General features: G+C 45.4%; 1 protein-coding gene across 5 annotated transcripts in view; it reads left to right on the forward strand.

Annotated features, from left to right (window-relative positions):
* LOC123377029 (exocyst complex component 1-like) overlaps positions 1-20,708 on the forward strand; it is a 76,832-nt gene that overhangs the window by 47,777 nt on the left and 8,347 nt on the right. For 4 of the 5 annotated variants that reach the window (XM_045029401.1, XM_045029400.1, XM_045029404.1 and 1 more), the window contains 5 exons: positions 4,573-4,691; positions 12,793-12,903; positions 15,279-15,352; positions 18,421-18,661; positions 19,838-20,021. In XM_045029401.1, the coding sequence (XP_044885336.1) occupies positions 4,573-4,691; positions 12,793-12,903; positions 15,279-15,352; positions 18,421-18,661; positions 19,838-20,021 (729 nt within the window). The remainder of the gene's footprint in view (positions 1-4,572; positions 4,692-12,792; positions 12,904-15,278; positions 15,353-18,420; positions 18,662-19,837; positions 20,022-20,708) is intronic. The other variant, XM_045029403.1, reaches the window with a different exon arrangement.

The raw sequence follows: 20,708 nt of genomic DNA on the forward strand, positions 1-20,708 counted from the left end.
CCCCAAAATACAACATGTACAATCACAGCAAACTTACATCCCCTCCCCCAGGGACATCGTTTCCAGACCACCCACCCAAGAGTCAGTTTCAAGTCTGTTCCCAGTTCTTTCACCCCTATTCCAGGCTCCCATTCTCCAGGCCATCCACCTGAGGGTTACCCAAGTTGCTTCTTTCCCGTGACTCTGCTCACCCAGGTCAGGTCTCCTGCAAGATAGCTCCCCACCATGTTCCACTCCCCCAAGCCACTCTGCCTGTGAGTCCTACCCCTGCCCAGGGAATATCCCCTCAGAGTCAACCCTCTTATTTCTGGGTGCAGCTTCCCACAGCCCTCCACTCAGGCCTGCAGCAAGGGAGCTTCCTAGCCTCTTCCCTCTTAAAGGGGGGTCAATGACAGGAATCTAAAGGGACTCACACCGTAATGTACCCAGGGGTGGGGAAAGTGTCCATCATGAAGGTTTCAGACCTTCCTCTGAAGCATTTGGTACTGACTACTATCAGAGATACACTGTTGGATTAGCTATACTGTTAGTTTGATCTGGTGTGATCATTCTCGTGTACCTTAGGGATCAGCATTGCTATGAGCTGGGTATCTGGAGGCACTTTTTGGTCAAAACAGACACTGATGTATAGGTGGTAGTGAGCTATAGAGTTTATTGACACAAGATTGGTATGAGCATATTACTGAGGATCAGTAGAGCAATCGATGAGGTGCACGAGTCTCTCTGGACAGGAACCACAATAATATAGCATAGCACTAGTTGGTTTCTGCTGCATTGGGGTGTGGATCGAAAGCTCTACCCAGTCTCCACCCACCTGCTCTGGGAATGGGTTGGGCAAACATAACACACCCACACAAAATAGAACCTGTATATTCCATACGCCTCTTACCTCCCCACTGGGCCGTCTGGGCTGCTGCAGAATGCTTTTGACTGTGAAGGGAAAAACCTCAGTGGATGTTATCCCAAGACAGTCAGCAAAGCCGCTGTGGCTTCCAGTGCAATCCCCCTTTTACAATTCCATGTGCTGTGTACGAGCCAGCCATTGGTATACTATTGTCATCCAAATGCCTGGAGTTACTATACATCCAAATTGACCTGTGCCACATTTGAAACCTTCATGATTTGTATTCCAGTAGCACCCACAGGCTCTCCCAAGTGAAATCAAGGCCCCATTGCACTAAGGTTATGCATACACATAGTAAGAGATGGTTCTTGCCCTACATAGGCAAGGAGGACAATGGGTATCGTATCAGAGTGGCCTCACCACTGGCATATGCCCTCGTGGCTGGCTGTCCTCATCTAACACCCCCTGCAGAGCATTGCTCCGGCCCTGTGGAGTCTCCTCTTCTTGTGTTTCAGCCCTCTAGTCATAGCCTCACCTCTTCCAGAGTATCAGCATCCCCAATCAACAGTGTTCAGCACAAACCTAGTCACTCATAGGATCCTTCCTCCCCCTGGGCTTCAATCCCACTCTCCTGAGAACCTGCTACCCTGAAAGGCTTGTCCTCAGCTCACCATGGGCGTAAGCTTTCAGTTTCTCTGGGTTCAGGCCAGCTCCCACTTCCTCTTTGGGAACACTGGCCCACAGCACTGCTTCCCCTAGAGCCTTGCCCCTGTTTGAGGGCCCACCACAGGACTAGCTCCCTCCGTAGCGTCCCCTGGTGTCCTTTTCCCAGCTAGGGTGACCAGATGTCCTAATTTTATAGGGATAGTCCTGATTTTTGGGTCTTTTTCTTATATAGCCTCCTAGTACTCCCCACCCCCATCCCAATTTTTCACATTTGCTGTCTGGTCACCCTATTCCCAGTGAAGAGGAACCCTAGGCCCCATCTCTTCTGTATCTCTTCCCTAAGCCTGGAGCCTCAATTCCAGTTTACCTCCATGGTCATTTGCCTGTGGGTTGGCCGTCTTTTAGGCTCCCTCCAGGGATTGCTTTTACCCCCTACTACCCCCTGCATCAGGGTGCAAACTTCCTCCTGAAGCAATCTGTTACCTAGGGCGCGCACTCAGCCTTTTGTGCAAACCCTCTTTCAGCTGGGTCCCATCATTACTCAAGGCCGCCTGATCCCAGATGCTGTGGTCAGATTCGGTTTCCTGAAGAAAAGCAAACACACTTATTTAAGTATCAGAGGGGTAGCCGTGTTAGTCTGGATCTGTAAAAGCAGCAAAGAGTCCTGTGACACCTTATAGACTAACAGATGTATTGGAGCATGAGCTTTCGTGGGTGAATACCTACTTCGTCGGATGACTCTTTGCTGCTTTTACACTTATTTAAATAAAAGGATTAGCAAAACCAGTACAGAGGCAAAGAGACCATTTCCATTCAGCATAGTAACTAATGGGTTCCAAGCAAGTGCTTTTAATGCTGTGGGGTAATAGAAAGCAAAGCTTGTCTTTGACAGCAGCACTGCGGCTATTAAAAATGGAGAAACTTGTTGGGTGGGGAGTTAGCTTTATTATTTGAGAAGCCCTTTATGAAAAGAGACTCATTAAAAATAATAAAGGATGCTATCGGTTATGAGTTCCAGCAGGGCTGTATAATCCTGGTTTTGTAATTTATATCAGTGATTTCCTTTTAGCGGTTCACTGATCTGTTTTCAATGGCTGTATACATGTAATAAACAGCTAGTAATTAAAGAAATGACAGGAAACAAAATCTCTGGGAAACCAATTGTGGTTACAGCAGGAGTCTTTGAGGGCTTTGTACCTGGCATGAGGCTGCGGGGAATCATCCACGAGTACATAGTTCATCTTGAGGCAAGATGACCTCATTGCTAAGGCACTGGCCTAAGAATCTGTGTTCCGTTCCAGCTCCGCTAGAGACCTTCATTGTGAACATGGGCAAGTCTATAGGCTGAAAGTGGCTGCTGATTGGGGTGCACAGTAGGATGCTCCAGTTGTTGTTGGAATAATTGCTGTAGCACATGAGTGTTGTTCAGTCTCTCCTGTCTCCAGGCATATATTGCTAAAGTCCTGGCTGCACTAGGGGACATTTTAAAAAAAAAATCTGCTCTCACTGGTGCAATGCTTAAAATGGCAGTGAGAACTGGCAGCCCATCTACTGCAGGGCTCTCAGCATTGCTGGAACTGAACTCATGTTAATGATGGTGGGAATTTTTAGGAAAAAAGGCTAACTTGGCTTCCAAGTCTTTGCCTGTTGTATCCATCTGCTTCTGAAGAGGACACATCTCGTACCCCACCCTCTGTTGCTCGCTACACAGATTTATCCAGGATATCTTGGAAACGCTGCAGGAGCAAAAAGGAAGAAAAAAAATGAGGGGGACTGTGTCTCATGCAAGCTCATGCTCCCATATCATTGCTTACAGCACTCAGAAATGACTCCCAGTATCTGCATCTCTACATTACTAACTTGTGCTTGGCTCAGAAAATCAGAAACATACTGCCTCAAATAGTGGCTGACAATAACGGATACCACAGGAGAAGTCAACCAACCTCATCACTAGAGCTAGTCAGAACAATACTGATGGAACTTTTTTTTTTTCTGGAATACGGTGAAATTGATCTGTTTTGCAGAGAGGGTTCGATTTTGACAAATTTCTGATGAAACCCAGGTAGCATTCCATTGGAAACCTGCCTGGCTTCCTGCCAGCTTGCCTGTCTGGCTCTTTGGCAGCCCATCTCATGGGTTAATGGGGAGCCGGAAGCCTGGAAGCCTTCGGAATCCCGACTCCAAGGCTTGTGGCTTCTCAGTAGCATGGGATCCCAGGTATTCATGCAGAAAGTTTCAGTGATAACAAAATTTTTTGGTTGGTTTTTTGTTGACATTTTCAGGAGAAAATTTTAATTTTTGTCCCCAAACTGCCAAAACAATGTAAATTTTGGGCCAAAAACTGAAAAGATGTTCAGTTTTCAGATGAATATTTTTGGTTTTACATCAATCAAAAAAAAAACTGAGGAAAGTGGTAACTTTCCATGAAAATTGTTGTTTGATCTAAACAAGGGGACAAGCGGCACTGGAAGGAGAGCAGTAGATGAGAAGGGGAGAGAGAAGAGAAGAGTGATAACAGGAGAGAGAGAGAGAAATGAGAACACCATAGGACGTCCATTGGAATCTGTGTCTCGTGTCAATCAGGCAGTAAGGGCTGGTTTCCATAAAGCCAACTGGGCCATATGGAAGCAGCAGGTGTAACAGGGAAGGGCTGAATCACCTGACCGTAATGACAGAGAACAAGTGAGGTCTATGAGAGCTGAGAGTTAAGCTTATGACCATAGGTGAAAGCCTTGTGCAGAATAGGTGGGAGATCCCTTCTTCGACGTTTTACTCCCTTCTTTACATCCCTTTCAAAGTTGCAGTAAGACTTACGCATTCTCACTCCTGGTCCCCCCCTGACTATTTTAATATGGCTGTCCCACTGCCTAGAGTACTCTGATTGAATTCAGCTAATACCCAGATCCTCCCATCATGTATGCCTGGTTGGCTGAGTGAGTGGATGATCATCTCTATCGTTGACATGTTGATTATCCATGGCTCCTGTGCCACAGCTTGGAGAGGGAGAGAAGCAAAGAGACACCGGTAAATACAAAAGCCTGCAGAAGTTATGTCTGTTCCAGGTTTTCCAGAAGGTCTAGACAAGCAGGTGGCCTGTGGGAGCAGACAGCACCCTCGGTTCTGTCTCGCTGACAGCAGAGAAGGGGAAGAGGATGAACCGGACAGAGGAAATGTTGTCAAAGTAAGGAACTGAGAGTTAATAGAAGAAGATGGAACTTATGTTTTAGAAAGGTGGCTATGGAATATGCAGAAATCCAATACTGGTTCCTCTCCTCCCTTCTGTCCATGAATTAATGGAGCAGAGTTGTTCTCTACCTGTAACAGGCACAGATTGCCTAAGCACATACTTCAGGCACTTGTCTCCTAGGCACTACATGGAGTCTACTTCAAGGGGACACAAATCAAATGTAGGGGGTTTTGTTGTTGTTGTTGTGTAGGGGTTGGTTTTTTTTAACTGAACAAAGAGAATGAGGCAACCTGCTTCTTTTCCGACCCTAGCTCGGTGTTTGTGAGAGAGCTCTCTGATTGTGACACCCACAAGTAGATTCCAGGCAGGGGTTTCCCCAACATAGGTGTGTGGAAGGATGGAGTCAGGGCTCTGAGCTGAACTCCTGCATGATGGCATACATGTCTAGGGGCAGCACAGAGGAGGATTAATCGAGAGCACATCCTAGTTACTATCAGAACATACAGTGGAGGAGGCATCTTAAAGAGGGACAAAGGCATGATCAGGTCACCTAACATAGAGTCACTTGAGAATAGAGCTGGGCAGAATTTTTCAGCCAAAAAGTGCAGATTTGATGGCACCAAAACATTTTGTCAATTTCATGCTAGTTTCACCCAATTGTTTGTCAGAAAGAAAAAAAAAGTCAGAATGAAACATTTCAATATTTTGGTTCAAAAGGACTTTTCGTTTCCAAGTTTCCTTCAATTTACTTTTTTTAATTAAAAAATCTTTAAAAATGGAAACATTTCATTCAACCCCATTTTTTCCAATTTACCAAAAATTCAGAAAAAAACCTGTTTTCAGTTCAACCTAAAACAATAAGAACATAAGAAAGGCCGTACCGGGTCAGACCAAAGGTCCATCTAGCCCAGTATCTGTCTACCGACAGTGGCCAATACCAGGTGCCCCAGAGGGAGTGAACCTAACAGGCAATGATCAAGTGATCTCTCTCCTGCCATCCATCTCCATCCTCTGACGAACAGAGGCTAGGGACACTATTCTTACCCATCCTGGCTAATAGCCATTTATGGACTTAGCCACCATGAATTTATCCAGTCCCCTTTTAAACATTGCTATAGTCCTAGCCTTCACAACCTCCTCAGGTAAGGAGTTCCACAAGTTGACTGTGCGCTGCGTGAAGAAGAACTTCCTTTTATTTGTTTTAAACCTGCTGCCTATTAATTTCATTTGGTGACCCCTAGTTCTTGTATTATGGGAATAAGTAAATAACTTTTCCTTATCCACTTTCTCAACATCACTCATGATTTTATATACCTCTATCATGTCCCCCCTTAGTCTTCTCTTTTCCAAGCTGAAGAGTCCTAGCCTCTTTAATCTTTCCTCGTATGGGACCCTCTCTAAACCCCTAATCATTTTAGTTGCTCTTTTCTGAACCTTTTCTAGTGCTAGAATATATTTTTGAGGTGAGGAGACCACATCTGTATACAGTATTCGAGATGTGTGCGTACCATGGATTTATATAAGGGCAATAATATATTCTCAGTCTTATTCTCTATCCCCTTTTTAATGATTCCTAACATCCTGTTTGCTTTTTTGACCGCCTCTGCACACTGCGTGGACATCTTCAGAGAACTATCCACGTTGACGCCAAGATCTTTTTCCTGACTCGTTGTAGCTAAATTAGCCCCCATCATGTTGTATGTATAGTTGGGGTTATTTTTTCCAATGTGCATTACTTTACATTTATCCACATTAAATTTAATTTGCCATTTTGTTGCCCAATCATTTAGTTTTGTGAGATCTTTTTGAAGTTCTTCACAATCTGCTTTGGTCTTAACTATATTGAGCAGTTTAGTATCATCTGTAAACTTTGCCACCTCACTGTTTACCCCTTTCTCCAGATCATTTATGAATAAATTGAATGGGATTGGTCCGAGGACTGACCCTTGGGGAACACCACTTGTTGTGTATTTGGTTGTCATGCTTTTTGTTCCTATGGCAACTGAGTTAGATTATTAGGGGATAGCTCAGCCAGCTTCGGCGGGCTGAGTGAGCTCTCTGTGTCTGTAAATAAAATGGTAGTTTTGTTAGCTATCTGCTCTCTGGCCTCAAGTGATTTCTTCCTAAACCGGCTGCCCCCAAGGATATAACAAGTGGCGATGATGGATGGGATTCTGGTGCTGCTCCAGTAACAGAAGGAAGTAGAAGTCAAGGTAAAGAACAAACAAAGAAAAATACTGCTTGTTTGCACTGACTGTGAAAGTGAAACTAAAAATCATGGCTACTCTGACCAGGCCACTGGAACCTTTTGATGAGAATATAGAGCAGTGGCATGTGTATACTGAGCGTTTTGAGCTTTTTGGTATTGCAAATGACATTACAGAAGCGAAGAAGGTGCCAATATTCTTAAGTGTTGTAGGGGCTAAAACCTACTCCCTGCTACGCAGCTTACTACACCCTGTTAAGCCTGAGACTAAATCTTACAGTGACATTGTGGAAATCCTGGGGTCCCATTTTTCCCCCAAACCACTGGTAATTGCTGAAAGATATAGGTTCCACAAAAGAGACCAAAAGGAAGATGAAACAGTTGTACAATTTGTAGCAATTTTAAAAAAGCTAGCAGAACACTGTGAATTTAAAGAGATGTTAAATGATGCCCTGCGTGACAGGTTAGTGTGTGGCCTCTACAGTGAAGCTATACGGAAGCGCCTACTGACAGAGGCTCAGCTTACCTTACAGAAGGCTGTTGATATTGCTGCCTCCATGGAACTGGCTACAAGGGAGGCGCAATACATCGGTGCATCCCCTAGGGTGCAAAAAATGTCACAAGGACCAACCCACAAAACGGTGCAGAGTCAAGAATGTTACCGCTGTGGTAAGCCGGGTCACCAGGCATCAGAATGCTGGTGTAAGGACCTGGTGTGTCGACACTGTGGCAAAAAGGGACACATTGAGTGTGCCTGTAAACAAAAGAAAAGGAGGCCTGTGGTCTGGCCGACAAAAAGAGGAACCTTGCATACCCTAGAGCAGACCCAGGATGATCAAGGTGACACCTCAGCGCAAGAGGAAGTCCCACTGCATGTTTTGTCTTTGGCAGTGGGCTCACATGAATACTGGGTAACCCTGTTATTGGATGGCAAACCTATACGCATGGAACTGGACACTGGTGCAGCCGTCTCGCTGGTCTCCGAGACTGTGTATAAAGAAAAGCTACAGCATCTTCCGCTTAAGGCAACAAAAACTGTTCTGAAGACGTATACAGGAGAAGCTGTGCCCCTGTTGGGCACTATTGATGTTAAGGTGGAGCTCAATGGACAGGCGGATAAATTGCCACTGTTTGTGGTGAGAGGTAACTACCCAGCCTTAATGGGTAGGTCTTGGCTTGGGAAGATTCAACTGAACTGGGCAGAAGTGCACCGGATGACTAAAGAAGAAACCAGTCTAACCCCTATACTAAGGAAACATGCTGCTGTTTTTGGAGATGATTTGGGAAGTATGAAGGGAATCACTGTGACACTGAACATTAAACCTGACAGTCCACCAAAATATCTAAAAGCCCGAACTGTGCCATATGCCATCAGGCCAAAAGTTGAAACAGACCTGGAGCGCCTGGTCACCAATGGAGTCCTAATACCAGTTACCCATAGCTCATGGGCCACTCCTATCGTTTCAATAGTGAAGAAAGATGGCTTCATGAGCTCCTTGGGCAGAACAAGGCCTGGAAGTGGACTGAAGCCTGTGATGTTGCATTTAACAAAGCTAAGGATGCATTGCTAAATTCTGAAGTATTCACGCACTTTGATCCATCCTTACCCCTACAATTGGCCTGCGATGCCTCCCCTTATGGAGTGGGAGCAGTTGTGTCACACATTATGCCCTCGGGAGAAGAGAGACCTATTGCTTTTGCTTCACGCACTCTAAGCAAAGCAGAAACTAACTACGCCCAAATCGAACGTGAGGCATTAGGAATTGTTTTTGGAATTTGGAAGTTTCATCAGTACCTGTTTGGGCGAAAGTTTACTCTTCTCACAGACCATCGACCTCTGACGTCAATTTTTGGATCCTACACAGGCATTCCCCCATTAGCTGCTAGTCATATGCAACGTTGGGCATTGTTACTTTCAGCACACACATATGAAATCAAATATCGGAAATCCACTCTGCACGGCAATGCAGATGGCCTCTCAAGGTTGCTTTTGCCGGTCAAACATCAAGATAGTGCCCAAAAGGAAATCTTTTACTTTGAACAGGTAGAGAATACACCCATCACTGCTGCTCAGATAAAGAAGGCAACCCGCGTTGACCCAGTATTGTCCCAAGTTATGGACCTGGTGATGCATGGAAAATCTCGACAAACCTCTCCGGTCTCATCCGACCTTGTTCCCTACATGTCCAGGAGGACGGAGTTATCGGTCCAATCTGGTTGTTTGTTGTGGGGGAGACGTGTCATTATTCCACCACCACTGAGATCACAGATGTTAGAACAGCTACATTTTGGTCACTGTGGAATAGTGCGCATGAAGGAAATTGCACAAAGCTATTTTTGGTGGCCTGGATTGGACAGCGCTATTGAAGAGAAGGCAAAAGCTTGTATGTCATGTCAGGGTGTGAGGAATGCACCCCAGTGGGCACCCCTACACCCATGGGACTGGCCTGAAAACCCGTGGCAATGTATTCACGTTGACTTTGCTGGCCCCCTTGAAGGAAGCATGTTCTTGGTGGCAATAGATGCCCATTCTAAATGGCCAGAAGTCTCTATAATGCAGTCCACTACTGCAGAGAGTACTATCCAAAAACTACGAGGACTCTTTAGTCGTTTTGGTCTGCCAGAACAACTTGTGAGCGACAATGGACCGCAGTTCGTCTCTCAGGAGTTTCAAAATTTTATGAAGGCAAATGGGATACACCACATCACGTCAGCACCATATCATCCGTCCACCAACGGATTAGCTGAAAGATTTGTGCAGACAATGAAAAACGCTTTGAAATCAGCAAGGGGACAACACTCCATTCAAAAGCGTCTGGATACCTTCTTACTTTCCTACAGAAACACACCTCATGCTACGACCCAGGCATCCCCAGCCTTTCTAATGATGGGACGACAGCTGCGCACTTGCTGTCTGCTGAAACCTTCTGAACCCCGACAAACTGTGCAACATCAGCAGCAATATCAAGTCATCAGACAGGCACCCAGAGCAAAAGATCGAACCTTTAGCCCAGGACAACCAGTTTTGGCTTGGAATTATACTTCCAGAGCTAAATGGGTCCTGGCCACAGTCATCACTCAAACAGGATCTGTTTCCTACACAGTCCGGACTGCAGAGAATCTTACCTGGCGGCGACATGTAGATCAGCTGTTGCCAGGTCATGCTAGTCCTCAGGACACATCTGCAGTTGACAGGTCTGACTTCACCTCTTCTGGTGAGACACCGAATCATGAATCACCTGTTCCTGACTGTTCTCCTCCATTACTGCCGGCGGCTGAGATGCCCCTTTGCCCAGCATGAGCTGATACCACCTCCTCACCCGTTCGTGCTGCGGACCCTGAGCCCATGGTACTTTCGGGTGCAACAACACCAGAAGTTCGCCGTAATCCACCTAGAGACAGAAGGCCTCCTCATCGGCTGGCTCTTTAGCTAGGGCGAACCCACGGTTATGGGACAAAATAATCCCCAGGGTTTAGCCGGGAATGGAGGCAGTCTACCCTCCTTCTCTAGTCTAGTGTGTGTTTTATTTAGGGGATGTTCTTATTAGGGGGGGAGGAATATGTTGTGTATTTGGTTGTCATGGTTTTTGTTCCTATGGCAACTGAGTTAGATTATTAGGGGATAGCTCAGCCAGCTTCGGCCGGCTGAGTGAGCTCTGTGTCTGTAAATAAAATGGTAGTTTTGTTAGCTATCTGCTCTCTGGCCTCAAGTGATTTCTTCTTAAACCAGCTGCCCCCAAGGATATAACACCACTAGTTACCCCTCTCCATTCTGAGAATTTACCATTAATTCCTACCCTTTGTTCCCTGTCCTTTAACCAGTTCTCAATCCATGAAAAGACCTTTCCTTTTATCCCATGACAGCTTAATTTACGTAAGAGCCTTTGGTGAGGGACCTTGTCAAAGGCTTTCTGGAAATCTAAGTACACTATGTCCACTGGATCCCCCTTGTCCACATGTTTGTTGACCCCTTCAAAGAACTCTAATAGATTAGTAAGACACGATTTCCCTTTACAGAAACCATTTTGACTATTGCTCAAGAGTTTATGTTTTTCTATGTGTCTGACAATTTTATTCTTTACTATTGTTTCAACTAATTTGCCCGGTACCAACGTTAGACTTACCGGTCTGTAATTGCCGGGATCACCCCTAGAGCCCTTTTTAAATATTGGCGTTACATTAGCTAACTTCCAGTCATTGGGTACCGAAGCCAATTTAAAGGACAGGTTACAAACCTTAGTTAATAGTTCCGCAACTTCACATTTGAGTTCTTTCAGAACTCTTGGGTGAATACCATCTGGTCCCGGTGACTTGTTAATGTTGAGTTTATCAATTAATTCCAAAACCTCCTCTAGTGACACTTCAATCTGTGACACTTCCTCAGATTTGTCACCTACAAAAGCCAGCGCAGGTTTGGGAATCTCCCTAACATCCTCAGCCGTGAAGACTGAAGCAAAGAATCCATTTAGTTTCTCCGCAATGACTTTATCGTCTTTAAGCGCTCCTTTTGTATCTCGATCATCCAGGGGCCCCACTGGTTGTTTAGCAGGCTTCCTGCTTCTGATGTACTTAAAAAACATTTTGTTATTACCTTTGGAGTTTTTGGCTAGCTGTTCTTCAAACTCCTCTTTGGCTTTTCTTATTACACTCTTGCACTTAAGTTGGCAGTGTTTGTGCTCCTTTCTATTTGCCTCACTAGGATTTGACTTCCACTTTTTAAAGGAAGTCTTTTTATCTCTCACTGCTTCTTTTACATGGTTGTTAAGCCACGGTGGCTCTTTTTTAGTTCTTGTACTGTTTTTCTTAATTTGGGGTATACATTGAAGTTGGGCCTCTATTATGGTGTCTTTAAAAAGGGCCCATGCAACTTGCAGGGATTTCACTTTAGTCACTGTACCTTTTAACTTTTGTCTAACTAACCCCCTCATTTTTGTATAGTTCCCCCTTTTGAAATTAAATGCCACAGTGTTGGGCAGTTGAGGTGTTCTTCCCACCACAGGGATGTTGAATGCTATAGTATTATGGTCACTATTTCCAAGCGGTCCTGCTATAGTTACCTCTTGGACCAGCTCCTGCGCTCCACTCAGGATTAAATCTAGAGTTGCCTCTCCCCTTGTGGGTTCCCATACCAGCTGCTCCATGAAGCAATCTTTTATAATTTTTCAGAATTACCAGCAAACCGAAAAAATCCATTATTCACCTACCTCTCTGTGAGAAGCATAGTTCCAGACTGGAGATGTGAAATGGGGGCAGGCCCTCAGTCACACAGACTCCCGAGAACTTGCTGCACTTTTAGCCTCCAAACCTTTGCCGGTGGTTTTTCCTGAATGCCCTCCTTGGCCTGCAGCAGGCCACAGTGCCATTTATTCCATGCTGCTGAGCAGGGGCGGCTCTAGGCATTTTGTTGCCCCAAGCACGGCAGGCAGGCTGCCTTCGGCGGCTTGCCTGCGGAGGGTCCTCTGGTCCAGTGCCTGCGGAAGGTCATCCGAAGCCACAGGACCAGTGGACCCTCCGCAGGCAAGCCACCAAAGACAGCCTGCCTGCCGCCCTCGCGGCATCGGCAGAGCACCCCCCGCGGCTTGCCGCCCCAAGCACGCACTTGGCGTGCGGGGGCCTGGAGCCGCCCCTGCTGCTGAGATCAAACTGGGTGCCACACTGGCCATGTTTACTGATCTAGCTGGGGTAAAATTTGGTCCAGATTAAAAGGCTTCATGTACAGCAGATCTGGGTTGGCAGTGTGGCAATTAGCACAGCAATACTCTAAATGCTCCTGCTGTTGCCTGGTAGTAGTGACCTTGAAGCTCTGGGGACAGGAAGAAAGACTGAGGCATGCAAGGTGGGAGACAGTATTTAACAGTGTGTGTAATGTGTCTGATTGTTTCTAAGCAGATGCTGGAGCAGGTGTTGAGAGAGCTGCAACCCCTGTGCATCGCGGAGCAGAGGTTTATTGAGCAATTCTTTATGCTGAGCCAGGATGCTGCAGCACAAGAGTGGCTGGGGGTAAGTCAGCTAAGTGACCCATTGATCCTACCATGAGAGAGTTAACCTTTGGGAGCAAGGAGCTGAAATTAACCTGATGCTTGAGCAATTTTGTATCTAACTTAGCATCTCTATGACTGTGTCCCTAAGCTTGGATATGGAGTTGTAGTGTGAGGCACTACTACTTCTGTTGAGTTGACACATAAAATTTATCTTCTACTCTCCAAGTGAGAGAATGGAAGTCTCTCAAAAGGAATGGTACTCTCCCTCCCTCAGTGAGAGATAAAAAGACTTCCTTTAAAAAATGGAAATCAAATCCTAGTGAGGCAAATAGAAAGGAGCACAAACACTGCCAACTTAAGTGCAAGAGTGTAATAAGAAAAGCCAAAGAGGAGTTTGAAGAACGGCTAGCCAAAAACTCCAAAGGTAATAACAAAATGTTTTTTAGTACATCAGAAGCAGGAAGCCTGCTAAACAACCAGTGGGGCCCCTTGACGATGAAAATACAAAAGGAACGCTTAAAGATGATAAAGTCATTGCGAAGAAACTAAATGGATTCTTTGCTTCAGTCTTCACGGCTGAGGATGTTAGGGAGATTCCCAAACCTGAGCTGGCTTTTGTAGGTGACAAATCTGAGGAACTGTCACAGATTGAAGTATCACTAGAGGAGGTTTTGGAATTAATTGATAAACTCAACATTAACAAGTCACCGGGACCAGATGGCATTCACCCAAGAGTTCTGAAAGAACTCAAATGTGAAGTTGCGGAACTATTAACTAAGGTTTGTAACCTGTCCTTTAAATCGGCTTCGGTACCCAATGACTGGAAGTTAGCTAATGTAACGCCAATATTTAAAAAGGGCTCTAGGGGTGATCCCGGCAATTACAGACTGGTAAGTCTAACGTCAGTACCGGGCAAATTAGTTGAAACAATAGTAAAGAATAAAATTGTCAGACACATAGAAAAACATAAACTCTTGAGCAATAGTCAACATGGTTTCTGTAAAGGGAAATCGTGTCTTACTAATCTATTAGAGTTCTTTGAAGGGGTCAACAAACATGTGGACAAGGGGGATCCGGTGGACATAGTGTACTTAGATTTCCAGAAAACCTTTGACAAGGTCCCTCACCAAAGGCTCTTACGTAAATTAAGCTGTCATGGGATAAAAGGAAAGGTCCTTCCATGGATTGAGAACTGGTTAAAGGACAGGGAACAAAGGGTAGGAATAAATGGTAAATTCTCAGAATGGAGAGGGGTAACTAGTGGTGTTCCCCAAGGGTCAGTCCTAGGACCAATCCTATTCAATTTATTCATAAATGATCTGGAGAAAGGGGTAAACAGTGAGGTGGCAAAGTTTGCAGATGATACTAAACTACTCAAGATAGTTAAGACCAAAGCAGATTGTGAAGAACTTCAAAAAGATCTCACAAAACTAAGTGATTGGGCAACAAAATGGCAAATGAAATTTAATGTGGATAAATGTAAAGTAATGCACATTGGAAAAAATAACCCCAACTATACATACAACATGATGGGGGCTAATTTAGCTACAACGAGTCAGGAAAAAGATCTTGGAGTTATCGTGGATAGTTCTCTGAAGATGTCCACGCAGTGTGCAGAGGCGGTTAAAAAAGCAAACAGGATGTTAGGAATCATTAAAAAGGGGATAGAGAATAAGACTGAGAATATATTATTGCCCTTATATAAATCCATGGTACGCCCACATCTCGAATACTGTGTACAGATGTGGTCTCCTCACCTCAAAAAAGATATTCTAGCACTAGAAAAGGTTCAGAAAAGAGCAACTAAAATGATTAGGGGTTTAGAGAGGGTCCCATACGAGGAAAGATTAAAGAGGCTAGGACTCTTCAGTTTGGAAAAGAGAAGACTAAGGGGGGACATGATAGAGGTATATAAAATCATGAGTGATGTTGAGAAAGTGGATAAGGAAAAGTTATTTACTTATTCCCATAATACAAGAACTAGGGGTCACCAAATGAAATTAATAGGCAGCAGGTTTAAAACAAATAAAAGGAAGTTCTTCTTCACGCAGCGCACAGTCAACTTGTGGAACTCCTTACCTGAGGAGGTTGTGAAGGCTAGGACTATAACAATGTTTAAAAGGGGACTGGATAAATTCATGGTGGCTAAGTCCATAAATGGCTATTAGCCAGGATGGGTAAGAATGGTGTCCCTAGCCTCTGTTCGTCAGAGGATGGAGATGGATGGCAGGAGAGAGATCACTTGATCATTGCCTGTTAGGTTCACTCCCTCAGGGTACCTGGCATTGGCCACTGTCGGTAGACAGATACTGGGCTAGATGGACCTTTGGTCTGACCCGGTACGGCCTTTCTTATGTTATGTTCTTATGTTCTCCCTCCCATTCTTTCTTTCAGCTACCTGCCACAAGCAAGGGAGGAAAGGATGTGGCGTTTCCTGAGAAGTCTCATTGGCCCAAGACTAAGACTGAGTACGTGGATGATAAGTGATCTGTCGTGCCTGGAATCCCTAGGAGTTTGTGTCTGAGGAATTGGCTGCACATGACAAGGGGGTTTTGTCTCATGACTGTGGTGATTTCATACCTCTCCACCCTTCATCAGGCATTTCAGGGGACACACCTCAACAGCACGCATTTGTGCAGCACCTAGAACAATAGTCTCCTGGTCCATGAAAAAATGTATGGAGGGGATGGTATGATGAGATTGCCTACAATAGCATATGGCCCATCCATGACTGCTATTAGCATATATCGCCAATGGCTGCTTATGGGACACTAGATGGTGTTCATTCCCAGGTGTCTGGCTGGTGGGTCTTGCCCGCATGCTCAGGATGTAACCAAGCACCATATTTGGATCAGGAAGGAATTTTCCCCCAGGTCAGAGTGACAGAGACCCTAGGGTTTTTCACCTTGCTCTGCAGCATGGGGCATGGGTCACTTGCAGGTGTGAACTAAAGTAAATGGTGGATTCTCTGTAACTTGAGGTCTTTAAGTCAAGATTTGAGGACTTTGGTAACTCAGCCAGAGGTTATTTGACTATTACAGCAAATGGTCAATGAGGTTTTGTGGTCTGTAATACGCAGGAGGTTAGACTAGAGAGATGGTCACGGTGGTCCTTTCTGGCCTTAAAGTCTGTGAGATTAGTGCTCCGAAGCACTACTGTAATACAAATAACAGACAGACAGCCTGCATCTTAGTGGAGTATTTGGACATGCAAAGTAGGTCTATCATTTTTGTCCCCTCTGTGGCAGTGACCTGGGAGCAGAGCTGGTTAGAAAATGGAATTTCCATTCCATGGGAAAGTGACACTTTGAAATTTGCTTTCATTCTGAATCGGAACAAAAGCTGAAATTTACCACACAAATTCCAAAAAAAATTGTATTTGGAATGATCAAATGTTTCATTCCAATGATGTCAAAACATTTTAAGAAAAGAAGAGCTCGGTGTAGCTCAAAAGCGTGTCTCTTTCACCAACGGAAGTTAGACCAATAAAAGATATCACCTTGTCTCTCTTGGATACAAATACACATAACATTAAATATAATCCAGTACACTCCCACTTATCCAAATGCCCTTTATCCAAAAATCCTAATTATCTGAATCCACAGTGTCTCCCATGTAGCCCTAGAGTTAATCATCCACTCATAACTTCTCAATTAGCCTCTTAGCACCTGTTAGTGCTAATCAACGACTTTGTATAGCAGCTACCTGCAGTTACTGAGATCTAATCCAGTTTCAGCAACAGCAGCAGCTTGGCAGGACAGTTATGACTAATCAGAATTAAATTACAACCACAGTGCTTTTAATACAATTTTGGTGTTATAATAAACTCAGTAAAGTTTGTAATTTATTAAAGAGTAAAAAAACCAAGGACAGTATTAAGCCTTTGTTTAAGCATTACTCCCTTTGTTCTACATATTTCCACATCAGTGATTCTGCAGCTCAACAGCACTTCCAGTTATCTAAAAGTTTTGGCTGTCTTCCAGGGCAGTCAGATAACTGGGTGTGGGCTGTATATCAGTGAAATATCAATAGTTCATATCATATAAGAGTCAAAATAAAATGAATCAAAACACTAAAGTGGAAACAAACTGTTTTATGGTATCAAAACAAAGGAAATTGATTTTCTCCCATCAACACAATCCCATGTTTTGACAAAACTGCATTTTCTAACCAGAGTCAGAAGATCTGCCTAGTGCAGTGTGGACACATCAGCATAGCTGCGAGACCCTGGTCCAGCAATTGTAGGGTTACTATGCAGTGTGGACTCTTAAGCGCAGATTTGAAAACATCAAGTCCATAAGCCCGGGTCCCACAGACCCGGCTAACCTTGCAGTATGGACACACCCACTGTGTCATTCAAAGGCATGTACTGTCCAGTGCCCGCCAAGAGAGGAAGGATGCTCTAATGGCAGGGCACTGGCTTGGAACTCAGGAGACATGGGCAAGGCAATGTTCTGCCACAGACTTGCTGTGTGACCTTGGGCAAGTCACTTAGCCTCTTTGTGCCTCAGTTCCTGGTTATAAAGTTGGGATAGTGGCACTGCCCTACTGCACAGGGGTGTATTCAAGATAACTACAGTAAAGATTGTGAAGTGCTCAGATGCTATGGTAACAGCAGACTTATAACTACGTAGGACAGATAAATAGGGGACTGTTGCTAACTAATATCACAAGAAGACAGCTGGGTAAGATTTGGCCCTCAGTCAATCCAGTACTTGAAGCCAGTTGGACAATGAATGAATGAAGTTAATGGGACAAAAAATGTTGGCTTATATTCAAATCACATTTACACTGGTGAAAATCAGGAGTCATGCCCATGGCTTGCATCCGCGTAAATGAGTGTGGAACAGGACAAAATTTGGGTCAAATTACCTGAAATGTCACATGGGTGCTTAGTCTGCCAGTGTCACAGGACTCAGGGCAGTGCTGGTTAGTACCAACTGTTTACTCAGCGGAGTGGTTGTGGAGAGGGTTCTTTATCACTGCTTCTAGTCTGCTCACACAGGGAAACAAAGCACAGAAATAGGAGCAAATACCGGTACATTATCAAGGTAACTGCAGGAATTCTGATAGTATTGTATCTTGGGACAGGATAGGACACTGGACTGGGGGTCAAAAGTGTGCCCACAGCTATTCATTTCACTGGGAACTGGGCATCCAAACCTTGACGGTTGCAGTGTTATTGTTATGTCACTGGTCATGGCAGGGCTATCACTTTAGACAAATCACTATTACCATGGTGTAGAGTAGTAGTACATGACTTGCCAATGGGCATTGGCCCAAATCATTAAAAGGTATTTAGGCTCCTAACTCCCTTTGGAATCAAGGGGAGTTAGACACCTCAGTACCTGTGAGATCTGGGCCTTTGTGTGTATCTGGTGTCTGCACTCTTAGCTCCTGGTTTGTGAGGCCGAAGAGGCTGTGTTTGAGCTTTACCTGCCTGTATCTTTCTGTCACCCTGTCCATACCTCTCTGGCTGGCCCACTGCCTGAGCAGCTCTGTCCCAACCCCCTTTCTGTTTGTGACACTTATTCTAGACTAGAAGAGCAGCCCACCCAGCTGCTGTCTGAGATCTTCAGTTCCCTGGAGCCAGAGCTGAGAGGATTTATAGATACCTGCAATAAAGTCCAACAGTTTAGCTGCCTGCAGGTCCTGGTCACCCTGAATGACTACATGTTTGAGATGCAGGGCTCTTCCGCAGCCACCTCCTCCTCCTTCCTCAACGTGGTCCTCAGCAACATCCTGCTCCTGGCCAAGAACAACTTCAACAAGTGCATTGTGAGTCTCCATCCATAAGCAGAGATGAGCCTCGGAGTGCTGGAGCCCCAAGCCAGCATTTACCCTTTGTGCGAATGAATGGAGCTTCTGGGCCTGATGCTTTGCTGGAGTAAACCGGCATGGCTCCATTGAAGTCAGCTCCCCTTCCCCACAGTGAAGCCAATGCCTGTGTGGATTTGGCTCTAAATTCTTGTGAGAATTAAAATCTCCCTGCATCATCAATTACTAGTGCATACACGAGGATGTCCCCACTTGTATGGGCACGCTGCGTAGGCCATACTTTCACACACGGCTGGGAGGCCAAGGGATTTCAAACAGCACATTCCTAAAAGCAGTGGCTGAAAATGCATCACTAGGAACTTTCCTGTCACGGTGCTTTTAGCAGTGGCTGAAAGCGAGCTGCAAGTTATTGCCAACTGGTCATTGTTCAGCCATCTGCGTGGAGCTGTAAACGGCTTTCACACTAGCTGCTAGTAGACAGGTGCTCATATCTAGGGTGACCAGACAGCAAGTGTGAAAAATGGGGAGGGGGGGTAATAGGAGCCTATATAAGAAAAAGACTCAAAAATCAGGACTGTCCCTGTAAAATTGGGACATCTGGTCACCCTGCTCATATCACAAAAGCACCACAGCTGGAACTCATGCCTGCCCTTTGTGGCTGCCTCAGCTCAGGCTGAGTGCTAGATAAACATTATTTTAGCGTTATCCCAGAGACCAAAGATTGAATCATCCCTGGAGACTGAACTCTCCTCGCTTCTTTAGAAGTGGTCCTTCAGTAGCACAGTGCTGGGGCATTGGAGGGGAAGCTTGCCCTGCCAATGCCCATGTTTGTACTAGTTCTGAGGTAAGCGGACTCAAGGGCTGTCATTCTGGGCTGGAGGAAGGCAATACTAGTGAAGTTTGCTGATATATACCACACAGCAGGTCAGACTAGATGATCCCCATGGTCCTGTCTGGCCTTAAAATCTGCCAGCGTATGAATGAGAGCATTGAAATTGACCATTTTATCATTCCTGATTCATTCCTGTCGGTTACGAGTACAGGGCTCAGCTGTCTCTGATGCTGGCATGCAGGCTCTAGTGGGGCTTGCTTGCTGACAGGCTTTTTGGCATGACCACCCCAGAGCCAGGGACTGGCCAAGTCTGAGAGTGTTCTGTTTTATTCTATTGCTCCCAGTGTGTCCTGTGCAAAGAAATCGAGGAAGCGAAGGTACCTAGCAAGGCTAAGGGCGGGATCCTGCCTTTCGTCAGCCGCTTTGAGGAGTTCGTGAATTTCTCGGAGGATGTGTTCAGATGGGCTCAGCAGAGAGGCGAGCTGGACAAAGCTCACACCAAACTAGTGGGCAGCGTCTTCAGCAGCAGTGAGTACAAAGAGCCATTGGTGGAGTAAGCTTAGACCTGAATCACAACAGTCAGATCTGGAGCAGTATTTCTAACCCTCTTTTTTAAAGCCCAGGGTGTTTGGATCTGGATTCTGGTTCTGTTAGTGGCACAGATTGGCCAGCATGAAATTTGGATCCTGATCCAAGTTGGAACACTGAAATCCCTCACATACACCCACACACATATATGCAGCCACCCACGTGTATGCACTATGCACAGAAAAACACACCCACGTGCAAGGGCTTGTTTGGGGTCCCAGAGGGATGGCATAGAATCACTCTTCCTTCCTTCCTGAGCTGCCCCAAATGAAAACCCAGTACAGCTGAGGGCTGAGAATGCATTTCCTGGCTATAGATACACCGAAGCAGAGAGAATACAAGAGCAATATTAAGAAGTCTCAGGAGGTGCAGAGTCATTGGAATAAGTGGTTAGAAAGAAGGTCTCCCCCCCAAAAAGCACTGCTGTACATTGGCCAAGAGAAAGAGAGGGAGGTTGGTAGTTTGCAGGTTGCACTCTGCGTTGCCATGCAAGAAATCCTAACGTGGGTCTCAAAACTGGTCTCTTGCTTCCGAGCCTGGCAGGGGCTCAGGGTGCTGTGGAAACGATGCCCCCTCCACACACCAGAAGGCTGAGCTGTAGATCACTCAGAGATGCCCAGACTTTGC

The sequence above is a fragment of the Mauremys mutica genome, chromosome 9, assembly GCF_020497125.1.
Source record: "Mauremys mutica isolate MM-2020 ecotype Southern chromosome 9, ASM2049712v1, whole genome shotgun sequence".
NCBI classification, from domain to species: Eukaryota; Metazoa; Chordata; order Testudines; family Geoemydidae; genus Mauremys; species Mauremys mutica.